General features: G+C 42.2%; 1 protein-coding gene across 1 annotated transcript in view; it reads right to left on the bottom strand.

Moving 5' to 3' along the window:
- Nucleotides 1–4,728: 4,728 nt before the first annotated feature.
- MINDY4B (MINDY family member 4B) overlaps nucleotides 4,729–15,305 on the bottom strand; it is a 31,649-nt gene continuing 21,072 nt past the window's right edge. Inside the window, exons 12-14 of the mRNA XM_078854332.1 lie at nucleotides 13,797–13,970; nucleotides 7,049–7,229; nucleotides 4,729–4,928 (exon numbers count right to left, since the gene is read on the bottom strand). Of these exons, the coding sequence (XP_078710458.1) occupies nucleotides 4,789–4,928; nucleotides 7,049–7,229; nucleotides 13,797–13,970 (495 nt within the window). The 3' untranslated portion in view covers nucleotides 4,729–4,788. The remainder of the gene's footprint in view (nucleotides 4,929–7,048; nucleotides 7,230–13,796; nucleotides 13,971–15,305) is intronic.

Genomic DNA, 15,305 nt, shown 5'->3' with positions numbered 1-15,305 from the left:
TGCTTTAGATTGTAGGGAGGTTGGCTTGTATGTGTAGACATAGACACAGGAGACAGTGTTCACTATGCTTTGAAGAGCTTCAGCACTTTCTCATGTGTTAAAGCTGGGCTGTTAATACTGAGCCATAATCTTTGTATCTTGGGGTGTGCAGTGGCCAAGTTAATTGGGTACAGAAGTAGGAGTTAGAAGGCCTGAATTCTATTCCCAGCCATGTCACTTTCTTATTCAAACTCTGTGGGCAAATCACTTGGTTTCTCCATGACACAATTTCCTCATCAGAAAAACAGAGAAAAAAAGCATACTCATGCTTTGTAGAACATGAGACTGTGGGTGAAAGTTCTGCATTATTAACAGTAATTAGTGAGGTGTGTACCACCTCTCCTGGCTGGATGGTGGCCATTCTTGTTTTCTAAATTACTTTCTAATTCCCAGTTTCTGGGTAATTGTTGGATATGGAAGCTACACAGCTTGGTGGTATGGAAAGATGTCCTGTCTGGTTCATTCCCTCCTCTAGCCTCTGATAAAGGTTGTTCACTGTGACTTCATATTTTAAGATGCCTGAGGAGATGGCAGCATTTAATCTTTTTTTAAAAATAGGAATTGTGTGGTAAGCTAATGTGGTGTGGGTGTAGGTATGTGAGGAGGGGCGTTGAAAAAGAATTGCTTGTGGGAAGTTACAGTGCTATGTATCCTATAAAAAGTGCTTTGCACTCCCCTAGTGCCTCCTGATCAAGGATGTCAAAATTCCTGGCAAACATTAGCCCCACAACACCTTTATGAAGCAGACATTATTACCCCCCATTTTACAGATGCTAAATATCCGTGTGACAGAGATGGAAACCCAGACTCCCAGTGCTGTGCTTTTCTGGATGCTGTTTCCTCTCTTTCGGCTTGTGTAAGCTGTTGTTATAATAAAGCACAATATTGAATACTAGGGGTAAAATCCTGGTCCCTTTGAGGTCAATGGCAAAACTTCCGTTCTCTTCAGTGAGGCAGGATTTCACCGCACGTGACTTCACCCACCTAATCCATGCAATATCCCCTAGAAATGCAATGTGTGAGCTGGCTAGCTGCTATTATGAAACAGAATTTATAAAGAACAGTGAGGAAAATGTACCCACTCAGAGTATGGGGCTCTGAATAGGGTGTGCCACCAACCATAGGTAGTCAAAAAGTTGAATTTATGTCCAGCTCTTGAAAGCCATCATAATCATTTTCCTCACTGTTTGATTGCTCTTGGAGTAATAAACTTTCCAGCTCATCCAGGAGTTTTCAAGGAGTTACATTGTTTGAATATTGAGGCTGGCTCAGGTAAGGTACCAAAATGAGTTGTGAGTTTCATTGTTTACATTGACTGGATTTGTTTGTGAAATACTTTGTCATGGCAGATAGTTGGCTTAAAAATGGAAGTCTGGCCTGCCTAGACTACTCATGGGTAAAGTTAAGTAGGTGTGTGAGTCTCTGCAGGTCTGGAGCCTTAGCCTGCCTTCTGAGAAGGAATTTCTGTGCTAAAGGTGGAAAGCCACAGTTATTTTAATTGTGATTAATCTCTTGAATGCAGAATTTCTCTGAGCAGTCAGAGCTGTTTAATCTCCACACCTGTTTTTTTTAAACAGGCTTAACTAATAGCCACCAGTCTGTTTGTTATTTTTAGAGCCCCCCAAAATGTGCTGCAGCCTCAGAGAAATGAACGAAGACACTGTCCCTGCTCAGAGGAACGTACAGCCTAGATTAGACATGATGCAACAAGGGGGATATAAACAGATGCTAGGCCAGGGCGTGGGGAGGGGCAGAAGAGAGGAAATCAAAGGGAAACAGTGAGGTCAGATAGTTTCTCAGCTCAGTGAGGCATGTGCACATCTTGACGTTTCTGTTCCCCTTTTTCCCCTTTCTTACTTCTTTTAGGTAAGACAGCAGAGATGAGGTGGCAGGGGAGGGGGGGATTTGAATGAGGCGAAGGAGGTGGTTTGAGGACCAGTGTTTAGGAAGGTGCTCCAGGCCCAAAATGGAAGTGGTGAGTTGTTTGCAAATCACAAGTCATGTGCATTTAGGGTGACCAGATGTCCTGATTTTATAGAGACAGTCCCGATTTTTGGGTCTTTTTCTTATATAGGCTCCTATCACCCCCACCCCCTGTCCTGATTATTCACACTTGCCGCCTGGTCCCCCTATGTGCATTGCCCAAGTTTACATGGGAATATTGCATAGAGCTTGCCCACATTATGCAGTCTCATGGTCACTAAAATCACCGAATACACCTGACAGATATTTGAAGAGGTTGCTTTTGGCAAAATACTCAGCTTCCTGCGTATGTGTTTTTGTACAGTAAAGGGTAAATTAATAGCTGTAGTAGCACCATCTTGTGGAGAGCTTAAATAACATTTAATGCAAGAGATTTTATGTAGAGCAGGTGTTTTAGGATATTGTTTATTGCTAAAAATGTTTGATTTACATGGGGTTTTTTGTGTGCAATAGATGCAAATTGTTCTCAGTAGTGACAAGTTCTTTACACTTTTATACTGTACTGACTATCTGTCTGTGCACACAATCAAAGGACACCATTCTGATAAGATCAATTTTCTGTTTATTTCATGGAACAGTTAATATCATATGACTTTTTACTTTTAGATGTTCAGGTATGTCATGTTACATAACGTTTACATGCTTATACATATAAACAGAATATTTGTATGTGTTTTCAGAGAAAAAGAGACAAAGAATGACAAGAAAACTGAGAGGAAGTGTATTGTAAAATGCAGTCACTAGAATACTCTGTTCCTGATTTGTCAATGTGTCTGGGTGTCTGAGGCAGGAATCAGTCACCAGTTCTATACCAGAGCTCTACCACTGACTTGTTGACATGATGTTGTTTTTCCTCTCATTGAAATTAAAATGCAGTTTTCAAAAGGGTTGGATGAAACTAACCCAGGGTGAGTGTTTTTTCTCATCACTGTAGTTCACCAAAATTATAAAGAAATTGGTCTAGATAAAATGTTTTGTCAGAAAAGTCCAAGTCCTATAATGAAGGGGAATTGTAAGAATTAATTTACAGTGGAAATTAATTTCCTGTTACAGTTTCATTTGAACAGACTACCAGCTTCTGTTTCCTCCATACCTATTATGGTAGCACTCAGTTGGTTAGTTGCCAGGGCTCTGTTGTTCCAGAAATAGATACTCACTCCATAGTAATAGTTTAACTTTTTTACTAGCAAAGTGGTAGCGACTCTGATTACAGTTAAGTTGGTGTGTGCAGTATATGGATGGGGTGACCACCTGTCCCGAATTGGGTGGGACAGGCCTGAAATGCAGAGTTCAAGTTCCGGTCCGGGGCTGAATGACTCTGGGACAGCATTTGTCCCAGAATCCCTCCGGCACAGCTCTGCACTTTCCCTGAGGCTCAGGGGTGGCACTAGTCTCTTCCGTGGCGGGGGTCTGAGGTGAGCCAGGCAGTAATAAGAGCTGGTCAGGTAGCTTGGGCCGCTGTGGGGAGCCTGGGACTGTCCACCTGCCCTTGGTGGTGTGGCTCGGGGGGGCAGGGACACTGGCTGGGGTCTGGTCTCGGGCACCCCAGCCCCCCATCCAGGGCAGGTGGAGGGTTTGGGGCTCCACACAGTTGCCCGGCTCCTTGGGCTGCTCTTACCATAGCCCGGCTCCAGCCTCTGGCCTGGCCAGGGCCTCTGGGTTGGGTGGGGTCTCAGGGGAAGAGGAGGAGGAGAAGCAGGGGGAGGGGCCACAGCCGGGGGTGCAGGACTCCTGCATATGTCCCGCTTTTGCCTTTTGAAAAGATGGTCGCCCTATATATATGGAATGCACACAGGGAAGGGACAGCTGTCCACAAAAGACCTTGTAGTAATCACTGGGCCAAAGGAATCCCTGTGTGAAACTGAGTCCTGGCACAAGGGTGCAACTGGAGTGCAGAAAGTGCAGTTCTACTCTCCACCATCCTGAAATTCAAGGAATGAATGTCATTCAATATTTGAAGCAGGGCTACATTCTCACATTTAAAGTCTTCGGGTGGGACTTTAATAATTGGTCAGAGTTGCCTCATATTTGCTCCCAGTGCGAGCAAAGTTAGGTCAATGCTGAGTGCATTTGAAAAATCACATGCTATTGTACCTTGCAACCAAAAATGCCTCAGAAGTGAGCTGTATCTAGTTCCCAGCTTCAAATCCTATGCTCAGTCCACTAGGACGCTTTCTTTACTTACAGTAGAAGATTTCTTTTTTTAAAGACATTAATTAAGTGACAAGTCAGAAGTGCAAAGAATTTGAAACGTTGAGCAGCTTACATTTCATACACATCAGATGAACATAATGGTCATTTATACTATCCTCGCTTTATTGACTCTGATTTTATTTCCCCTACGTACAACACATATAGGAGATACTATTATTCAGTTAACATCACTGCTTGCCCTGGGAGAAAGTGATAGTGTTGGTGTGGCCCCTTCTTCCTCCCAAAAAGTTGCCATGCTCCACTTTTCTCCTTACTCTTTTTTCAGCCTGCAGCTGTGAGAAGTGTGTGTGTGTGTGTGTGTAGCATAAACTACACCCCCTCCCAGAATTCTTGTATAGATTAAAAGAGTTTAATAATGAATTCTTCTGTTTCATAAATGATAATTTATAACCAAATGCAAAGTGATTCGAAATGCCAGTCTAAGCTGGGAGTCCTGTTAAGATGGCAAAGATTGTTCTAATGGTAACAAAGCATTCTTTTCCTCAGTGGACTTCCGTACTTTACAGAGCCAGTCACAGGGCCGTGGATGCCACATTTGTGCAGTCTCTTTCTTCAGAAGAATGGGACAGCCCCATTCCAGTTGATGGCTGCCCCCTCCCACTTAGTTCTGATTGCCATCTCCACAGAAGGAAATCTCTTTTCTGGGTCACTTTCTTCACAGTGATTCTTTTCCCAATGATGAGAATGAGTGTCTGAAAGAGCAGTGCCCCAAATTCAGTGAAAAAACCCCAGCAATATGAGTCTAATTGCTACAGCTCCATTGGCTGTTTTGTGCAACCGCTGATCAGATTTTAAAATTCCACATTAGAAGCCTAATGGGACTGTGTGGTAATATTCGGCTCTTCTACATGCAGAGCTGGTCTAGAACTGCTAGGCAAATGCAGCTATTGCAGATGAAACTCTAGACTCATGGCAATATGCAGTTTAAATTTAACATAGGTGGCACTGCTTGCTTTCCAACAGTTCATAATTTCAAAGGCGACTATTTTAAATGTTCAATTTTTGGGGTCAGAATTTCAGAAAGTGAGGCTTGAAGTCTGTGGGCATTACAAGCATATGGGCATGCAACTGGAACGAACTGTTGGTGTAAAAATGGACAAGGACCTCACATCCTAAAAATCTGACCCTAGTTTACAATAGCAGTAATGACCTCTGGGTGGCACACTTCCTGGCAGTTTAAGACCAGCTATGTTAAAGGCCCTTGGGCTCTCAATCCTTCCCCTTGATTATAAATAGGCTGGAGAGACCCTTTCCATCAGTTATTACTTGATTCTGAACTCAGTGAAACGGTTCAGAATGAAGTCTTGCTTTCCCATGGGTTATTGTGCCAGTCATTAGCTGTTTAGAAGGCTGTTATTGAAAATACATCAAAGTCTGCACCTGCAGCAGCATGCAAAGCTCAGGATATACAGTTTATTAAATCAGAGCAGCCATAACGTCCCCTAGTGGCTTTTAGATAGCAGTGATGGGGCAAAGGGTGGTGGGAAAGCTGCAGGTGGGGTTACAATGTAGTGCATGGAATGAAAGTATAATCGTTGAGTCACAGTTCTAGGGCCCATCCAACCAGAATGGCAGTCCCTGAGCCACCTCCTACAGATCCAGTTCCCGGCTCCAATAAACTGCTGTACCCCAAAAGACCTAGCCTCAGCGGCGTACAGTGCAGTAGAGTAGCAGCAGACTGGCCATCGTGGCACAGTCTCTTTCTGTACCTATTAGACACAAATGGATGATCTGGCCTATGGGCTGCAACATCGTGATGTATCTGTGCTATTGATTCATTAGGGGAGGACAGTTTTGCGATTAAGTCACTGGACTGGGACTCAGGAGATCTGGATTCAATTCCTAGGTCTGCCATTGACCTTTGGCAGGTAATTTAATCTCTCTGTGCCTCAGTCTCCCATCTGTAAATGTGGATAATAATACTTCCTCTCTTCCACCCTTGTCCATTGAGATTGTGAACTCTGTAGGGCAGGGGCTGTCTCACACTAGGTGTCCGTACAGCACTTGGTACAGTTAGGCCCTGATCTTGGTTGGAGCCTCAAGTCACTACTGTAATACATGTAATAATAATAATGTGATCCCAGTCCTGCATTTTGCTGTGCTCTCAATTCCTATTAATATTGGTGGGTATCGAGGATGCTCAGCATCTCAGAGGATTCTTGATATTCATATATAGATTCAAAAGTGGTCAATTCTACTGACAATGTTCTTAGATATCGCCCCAATAATAGAGCTTCTGCTCAAGAATATTGTCCCCACCCAACTGATTATGTCTCTTAAAATCAGCTTTTGATTTGAAAAAAGAAAAGGAGGACTTGTGGCACCTTAGAGACTAACCAATTTATTAGAGCATAAGCTTTCGTGAGCTACATTTGTGTGGGGGGGTGGAGGGTGAGAAATCATTTGTGTGGGGGGGTGGAGGGTGAGAAAACCTGGATTTGTGCTGAAATGGCCCAACCTGATGATCACTTTAGATGAGCTATTACCAGCAGGACAGTGGGGTGGGAGGAGGTATTGGTTCATATTCTCTGTGTGTATATAAAGTCTGCTGCAGTTTCCACGGTATGCATCCGATGAAGTGAGCTGTAGCTCACGAAAGCTTATGCTCTAATAAATTGGTTAGTCTCTAAGGTGCCACAAGTACTCCTTTTCTTTTTGCGAATACAGACTAACACGGCTGTTACTCTGAAACTTTTGATTTGAGCCATCTCTTATGCACTGTTTACTGTATCTTCTACATGAACAGACTAATATTAAACACTGATAGTGATATACATTTAAATACCTTTCTTTGATAAGCTTAAATGCCTACCTACTGTTAGATGTACTGTTTTTTTCTGTGATGGCTGCCCATTATATAAGTAAAGATCAAAGATGTGTTCCATTTTCCAGTCGGATAAGAGCAGCCTGTTTGTGCTGAAAAGAACACTGTATATGCCACTGATGTTGCACAGCCAGATGGGTAATTTAGGAGTCTTTAGCATGCTTCCAACCTGGGGGGGAAAAGGGTATTTCAAACATACTTTCATTATTAATAGGCACTTAATGTCTATGTTGCTTTAAAGGAACATTAGTTTTACTGCTCTGAATACAGAGTTACTAGGAGGTATTACTGTCCATTCCCTCTAGTAATATCTCTGCAGATACCTTTTAATCAGGACATGAGTAAATAAGTCAAGGTGGTATAAATGATATATGTCTCAAGTTGAACTCCAGCGCGGATGAAATCCTCACCTGTGCTTTCATGTCTATTGATTTACAGCAGCTGAGGATCTCACCCACTATGTTTTAGCTTGAGAAGTGCACTTTGCTTTATGGATAGTGTAATAAAAAATCTCCAGTAGATCCTAAGCCTGGGAATACATTTACGGGAATCAGCTTTTAAAAATAACACTGACATAATGGGGTTCCAAATGGTCTAAGAAAGGGTGAGATAATGAATGGGTTGTAGCCAGTTCAACAAATTGTGGACCCAATTCCACAGTCCTATGTTCATTCTAAAGTGCATTTGTGCAATTGCTACTGAACGTTGGTGCTATTCTGTCAGTAGGTCTATGTGGTAATGTAAGCAGCTAACATCAGCATCTGAAAATATAGAAAAGAAACAGTGGTATGATGTGGTGTGACCGTGGAGAGGAAGGTGTATTCAGTGGGGTTTGAAGGGCTGAACGTTGCAACAAGAAAAGTCTTTCTAAAAGTATGTAATCTATTTCTCCCCATGAGTAGCAGTGAACTCTCCCAGTCCAGTATGTTTCCAGGTAGTCTGAGCATTGCATTATCCTCCAGGACCTGCTTCATAATGTCTCTTCATAGAAACCTCAGACCTCTGGGCTAGGTTGTGATCTCAGTTACACAGGTGTAAATATACAGGAACTCTCTTGGGCATAATTCTCATTTCGCTTACTTATATAGGTTTTAGGGCTGTCAATTAATTGCAGTTAACTCATGCAATTAACTCAAAAAAATTAACTGCAATTAAAAAAAATTAATCACGATTAATTGCACTGTTAAACAATAGAATACTAATTGAAATTTATTAAATATTTTGTATGTTTTTCTACATTTTCAAATATATTGATTTCTATTACAACACAATACAAAGTGTACACTGCTCACTTTATATTATTATTTTTTATTACAAATATTTGCACTGTAAAAATGATAAACAAAAGAAATAGTATTTTTCAGTTCACGTCATACAAGTACTGTAGTGCAATCTCTTTATCGTGAAAGTGTAACTTACAAATTTATATATTTTTTTGTTACATAACTGCACTCAAAAACAAAACCATGTCAAAACTTTAGAGCTTACAAATCCACTCAGTCCTACTTCTTGTTCAGCCAATCGCTAAGACAAACAAGTTTGTTTACATTTATGGGAGATACTGCTGACTGCTTCTTATTTACAGTGTCACCTGAAAGTGGGCACAGGTGTTCGCATGGCACTTTTGTAGCTGGTGTTGCAAGATATTTATGTGCTAGATATGCTAAACATTCATATGCCCCTTCATGCTTCGGTCACCATTCCAGAGACATGCTTCCATGCTGATGACGCTCCTTAAAAAAAATAATGCGTTAATTAAATTTGTGACTGAACTCTTTGAGGGAGAATTGTATGCCTCCTCCTCTGTTTTACCCACATTTTGCCATATATTTCGTGTTATAGCAGTCTTGGATGGTGATCCAGCACATGTTCGTTTTAAGAACACGTTCACGGCAGATTTGACAAAATGCAAAGAAGGTATCAATGTGAGATTTCTAAGGATAAATGCAGCACTCGACCCAAGGTTTAAGGATCTGAAGTGCCTTCCAAAATCTGAGAGGGAGAAGGTGTGGAGCATGCTTTCAGAAGTCTTAAAAGAGCAACACTCTGCTGCGGAAAATACAGAACCCAAACCACCAAAAAAGGAAATCAGCCTTCTGCTGGTGGCATCTGACTCCGATGATGAAAATGAACATGTGTCAGTCTGCACTGCTTTGGATCGTTATTGAGCAGAACCCGTCATCAGCATGGATGCATGTCCTCTGGAATGGTGGTTGAAGCATGTAGAGACATATGAATCTTTAACGCATCTGGCATGTAGATATCTTGTGACACCGGCTATGACAGTGTCATGCAAACGCCTGTTCTCACTGTCAGGTGACATTGTAAACAGGGAGCAGGAGGCATATTCTCCTGCAAATTGTAACCAGACTTGTTTGTCTGAGCGATTGGCTGAACAAGAAGTAGGACTGCGTGGACTTGTAGCTTCTAAAGTTTTACATTGTTTTATTTTTGAATGCAGTTTTTTTTGTACATAATTCTACATGTGTAAGTTCAACTTTCATGATAAAGAGATTGCACTACAGTACTTGTATTAGGTGAACTGAAATATACTATTTATTTTTTTATAGTGCAAATATTTGTAATAAAAAATAAATATAGTGAGGACTGTCCACTTGGTATTCAGTGTTGTAATTGAAATCAATCTATTTGAAAATGTAGAAAACATCCAAAAATATTTAAATAAATGGTATTCTATTATTAACAGTGCGATTAATTGCTCAATTAATTTTTTAAATCGCTTGACAACCCTAATAGGTTTTATAGTGATGTAACACCACTTAAGTTGCTTTGGATTTATACAGGGGTAAGTGAAATCAGAACGTGCCCCCATAACTTAAAACAGAAAAATAATGGGGGTGCTCTCTAAATGGTATAAAATGTAATAAATACTGCTGTTACAGAGAACAGGCCAAATTCAGTTCTGGTGTAAGAGGACATAAGTCCATAGACTTCGATGGAGTTGTGTCTGCTTACAACAGGGCTGAATTGGCCTCTCATGAAAGGTCTTGTGTCTCTGTTGGCAGGCTATTGTGAGGATCACTTGGGGAAATGCAAATTTAATGTCTCTGGATGTGGCCTTTGAACCTTGTTTTCATTGCTTTTCCATTAAGTTTGGACTCTGATGTCATATGATATATATTTGGCAGTCTCAGACCAGTGCTTCATCGACAAACAGCTTGCATCCAATGACCATTAACATTAAGTCTGGTGTGTAAAGATGAATTACCAAGGTGAAATGAGATATGACCAATCTAGAGACAGAATAATTCCTCACTTTGAGAACAAAATCTGTCAGGCAGAATTAAGTACTGAAGAAGAAGGAACCCCCTAAACAGTTTATAGACTCTAGTCCTTAGACATATCCATGCAGTAGTTTATTAGGAAAGACAGCTAAGATTAACTCTAGCATTTGATGGTGTAAATAATTCCTCATACATAAAAGAAGAAAAGAAACTTTATGTTTTGCATTATTGTGTATTCTCTCTTGTTTGGGGAAGGGGGAAAGCATCCTATCTAGAAAGATTAATAATGCAAGTCAGCTGAAAAAAGTGAATTGGACAACAATGTCTTGTATGTCAAGTTTGAAATGATCACCATGCTATTGATGTATGTAAGCCTCAAGAGCATGACAATGAGAGTAACACATGTAAGGAAAGAAAGAACAACATGTATTGAGTCTTCTCTGGATAAGTGAAATTAACCCCAGAGGGTCATGTTTGCATTTGTTCTGCATTAACTAGATCTGTGAAAATATTTCAGTCTTAAAAAGGGAACTAATATAAGAAAACCTTGGCTCAGGTCCACAAAGGTATTTAGGATTCCAAATTTGGATCTGGGCCCTAGTAACTCAAGACCTTAAAATAAATGTCCCAAGACATTAAAAGACTCTTCAAGCAGCTTAAATCCCATCTTCATAAAGGGCAGACTGTGTTGTTTTAAACTCCTATGGGAGTAGGCAAAAAGCAGATGGAAGTAGCAGTTTCCCAGCATTGACAGTCTAGAAGTGTATTTGAATCTTTAAAGCAAATCGTGACTGACTAAACTTCACAGCACCTCTGGGAGATAGGTAAATCTTATCCTGATGTAAGCAGTGTCAGGATGAGCTTCACCCTGACATTTGGTGGTGAGGTGTGGCAAGTTGTGGAAAAGAACTTCAGGGGCTGATCTCATTTGCATAGGCACACCCACCCCGCCTAGAATGAGGCCATAGCTGCCCAAATGGTCACTTTGGCTGCTGTGGGATCCCCAGTGTCTCTGTTATTGGGGCAGGAAGAATAAATTGTTATTACCCTGATTATGGGAACTGTGCTTGGAACTGTACTTGGCCTTTTGTTATGATGGAGGGACTCACCATCAACTAAGTAGCACTCGCTAGGCAAGGGTCGTGGGTTTTAAAACTCTGTGAATTGAGAGAGGCTGGGGACAAGTATTAATACTTGGTGGCATGGGCCCCTTGGTGAGGGCCTTACATGCTAATTGCACTTTCTCCTCTCTCCACTGTGGAATATCAGAGCTAATTTTGATTCCATTAGGAGTCTAGTTACAGGCTGCTGAGCTCACTTTGGGCTAATGATGTACCAGCACTGAGGCTCCCCTACTACAAGCTGAATTCACCAAAGAGCTGAACTGACTAAGATTTCAGTGAACTGAAATCACTGAGCGTTGTGTTAAGTAGTGGGGGAGCCTGAAGATATATTGTGGAGCAGTTTGTGGGACGGCTGGAGTGCCTTGTGGACAGGCTGGTGGAGCAGTTCGTAGGATGGCGGAAGCTGCTGGTGGGACGCGGAGCAGTTTGTGGACCGGCTGGTGGAGCGCGGAGCTGAGTGAAGGAGTTCGTGGGGCGGCTAGCAGAGCGAAGCGAAGGCCTATGGAGCTGTGGGGTGGTCAGCTTCAGATCATGTAAGGTGCCTCTTACCCCCGTCCCATCTCCACCCAGGTTGGGAGGTAAAGCTCCGCAGATAAACTTTCAAACTCTGGGGCTGCCCTGACCAGGGACAGAGACTTTTGGGTCATTGGACTTTTGGGACTTTGGGTGATTTGGGGTTGCTGGACTCAAGAACCAAAGGGAAAGGGGCATCCCCCAATTTGCTTGGGGTGGGTTTTTTTGCTCATGGGTTGTGTTATGAATCCTGTTGCTGGTGTTTTCCCAACATAATGCCACATTGTTTCTCTCTGTTATTAAAAGGCTTTTTGCTACACTCAGACTATGTGCTTGCGAGAGGGGAAGTATTGCCTCTTGGAGGCACCCAGCGGGGGTGGTATATATTTGTCCCAGGTCACTGGGTGGGGGCTCGAGCCGGTTTGCATTGTGTTATTGGAATGGATCCCCTAGATATTGAACCCGGCCCTTGTTGCTGCCAACTCTGACGGGCAGAAGGGTTACACTTATTTTACAGAAAGGGAAACAGAGGCATTGACAGGGTATTTGAACTGCCCCAAAGCCACACAAGTCAGTAGCAAAGCCAGGGATTAGAACCCAGAGAATCATGACTCTCAGTCATGAACACCATCCATCAGACCACACTGCCCTTCTTTACATATACATCAGAGTGTTTCATTGTCTTCATTCTTTCCATCAGCGATACTTTCACTCTTCAGCCAATTTTATTACTGTGTTTGATGTGTTACTCTGAGGGCTGTAGCTTTGAAGCCCTGGAGTTTGCAAGGCAACACACTGAGTACTGGGGTTGTTCTCCTATGGCCTGAACAAGGGTGCTGGAAAATCCTTAGGGAACAAAGGAAAAGAATAGGGAGCACTGGAAACTATACAGCAGCTCCTCGGATCTGCTGGTGGTGTAGGCACGTGAGCAAAGTGTGGTTGTTTTAGCCATCTAAGTGGAAACTCCTGTGATGCAGCAGGCCAGGGATTGGACAAAAGGAGGGGGCAGGAGTGTGCCTTAAAGGTTCAGCATATGGGCATCTAGCGGTGGGGATTGAGTATGGGAGGCGGGTGGGAAAGTGTGGGAGCTGTAGACTGAGAATGTGTGTGTCTGTGTCCAGCAGTAACTGTAAATGTGTGGCCATCCATTGCCCTTCTGCATTGGCAGTGAGTGGAGTGTGACTTATACAATGAGAATGTGTGTGTGTGTAGACCTGGCTAACTGGGGCTGGCTGCATTTTGGCTTAATGCAGACATTGTCAGCTTTAGTTCAGATGGCTTTCTACAAATGTATTTCCATATTTTCTTTGCATGATCCTCCTTTTCCCCCTGTCCCTCCTCCCACTGACTCCACCTACTTTCTACCCAGCTACACTCAGATTATGTGCCTATGATCTGTTTTTATGCTAGTTTTGTGTGTGTCACTGTTGGCACGTTTTAGCTGCATGGCAGGGTGGCATTGAGACAACAACCCTGTAATTACCTAGTCTTCAGATGCTTTACTTGATCACTTATTGCCTATTCCCTTATTCCACTGCCTTTTTCCAATGCCATGATGTGGCCCCCACCCTCAGTAACCGTTGTGCTTTCATTATATTGCCCAACAGGAACCTTTCTAAGACGGTTTGCAGGTTTCACATGATTTGTCTTCATTAGTATTTTATCTTGAGTTACCTAACTCAAATTAAGAACACACTTTATTTTCCAGTGAAGATAAGCTCCCAGTCTACAGAGGCTAAATGAAATTTAAGGGGAAAGCTGATGATATATAGTGCACTCACTGTAATAATCTGAAGCCAGGGGAACTGAGCATAGGCGTGTCAGTGCAGCTCAGTGATTTGCATACGCTCTCACCTGGAGGGGTCTGTAACGCTCCACTTCCTCCTTGTTCCAGCGTAAATAGCCCACATCACTGCGGGCCAGGACTCCATGCAATAGTTCTTGCACTCCACCTTCACTGTCAAATTTCTGGAACCCATTAAATACATGTGGACTTGCTCTGCCTGTTAAAATGACGTTGAGAATTGCCTAGAGGGGAAATGACCTACAATTACACTTTCAGGCAGCAGAGCAGAAACTACGCTCTAGAATTCCTTGCTGTTGTTCATCTTTCCTATAGCTCCTTTTTTTTCTCTATATAGAGTAGGTGGCACAAAAGCATGATTTCATACACATCTGTCTTAGGCATTTTCAGGACACCTGTCACCCTGGTACCTACATGCCAGTAATAATACTTGTCATTACATAGAGCCTTCCAGATGTCACTTCCCTGTGACAAAGATAAGTATTTTGAACTCCGTTTTACAGATGGGGAAATTGATGCAGAGAGGTTAAGCAACTTTCCCATGGCCACATCGTGAGTCAGTGGCATAGCCAGGACTAGAACTCAGAAGCGTTGCCTCTGAACCCAGGCTCATTCTGCTAGACCATGCTTGTGTTGATGGAAGTTTCAAAACTGTATAATCAGTAGTAAAAACCCCATTGTGTCTATGGGAATGTGAGGATGGATTCATTATATTAATTAATGAAAATATGGGCAGGCAGCAAAACCAAACTCAGACTTCTGCTTACAACAGGTTGCCATCCATTACTTCACCAGGATGTGCTTGCTATTAAAGACAACTTCTGTTCTCTTCTCATTTCCACTTGTTTTGCAAGCATCCTCAGAGAGGAAAAGCAATTGCTATGATTCTGAACCCTAGGCACTTAAATCTTGCTTGTCACTGATGTCTCCCACAAATAATTGCATAGGTGCTGAAACTAGGGGTGCTGCAGCACTCCCTGGCTTGAAGTGGTTTCCATTATATACAGGGTTTACAGTTTGGTTCAATGGGCTCTCAGCACCTCCACTATAAAAACTATTCCAGCATCCCTGAATAACTGAGGTTTATTTTATGCTGCACAAGCACATATATCTATTTGCTTCCCCCTAACACCTGCTTGTACTTCTGTATTATCCTTTAGTGTGCCTTGAAGATAGACCTAGGTAGGCAATCTGTACCTTCTGATGCCTTTTGATTCAAGTAACTAGAAGTGGGAAAATATTTGCATTTACATTTGTAATGCTTGCCATGTGAGCATTTTTGCATTTTGTCAAAAATCCAAAACTGGCCCTATTTTTGAAAAAATCCCAAACTAAAACAAGCTCACTATCATGTGAACCTTTTTAATTTTGCATGTTTTTAGACTTAATTTCCTGTTTTTATGATCTTTTGCCCCCAAAGCCACATAATTTTCAGAGGTGGAAAAATACCTAATGAAGCCACCATAGCAGATGTCAGGAGAATGCCTGAAGCTTTACACAGCCCAGCAATGCCCTTGGCAATAAAACACAGCATTTTGCGACAGTAAAAACCATAATGA

Source organism: Lepidochelys kempii, chromosome 9 (genome assembly GCF_965140285.1).
Source record: "Lepidochelys kempii isolate rLepKem1 chromosome 9, rLepKem1.hap1, whole genome shotgun sequence".
Taxonomy (NCBI): Eukaryota; Metazoa; Chordata; order Testudines; family Cheloniidae; genus Lepidochelys; species Lepidochelys kempii.
The sequence above is the reverse complement of the archived record's forward strand: the minus strand, read 5'-3'. Positions and strand labels throughout refer to the sequence as shown.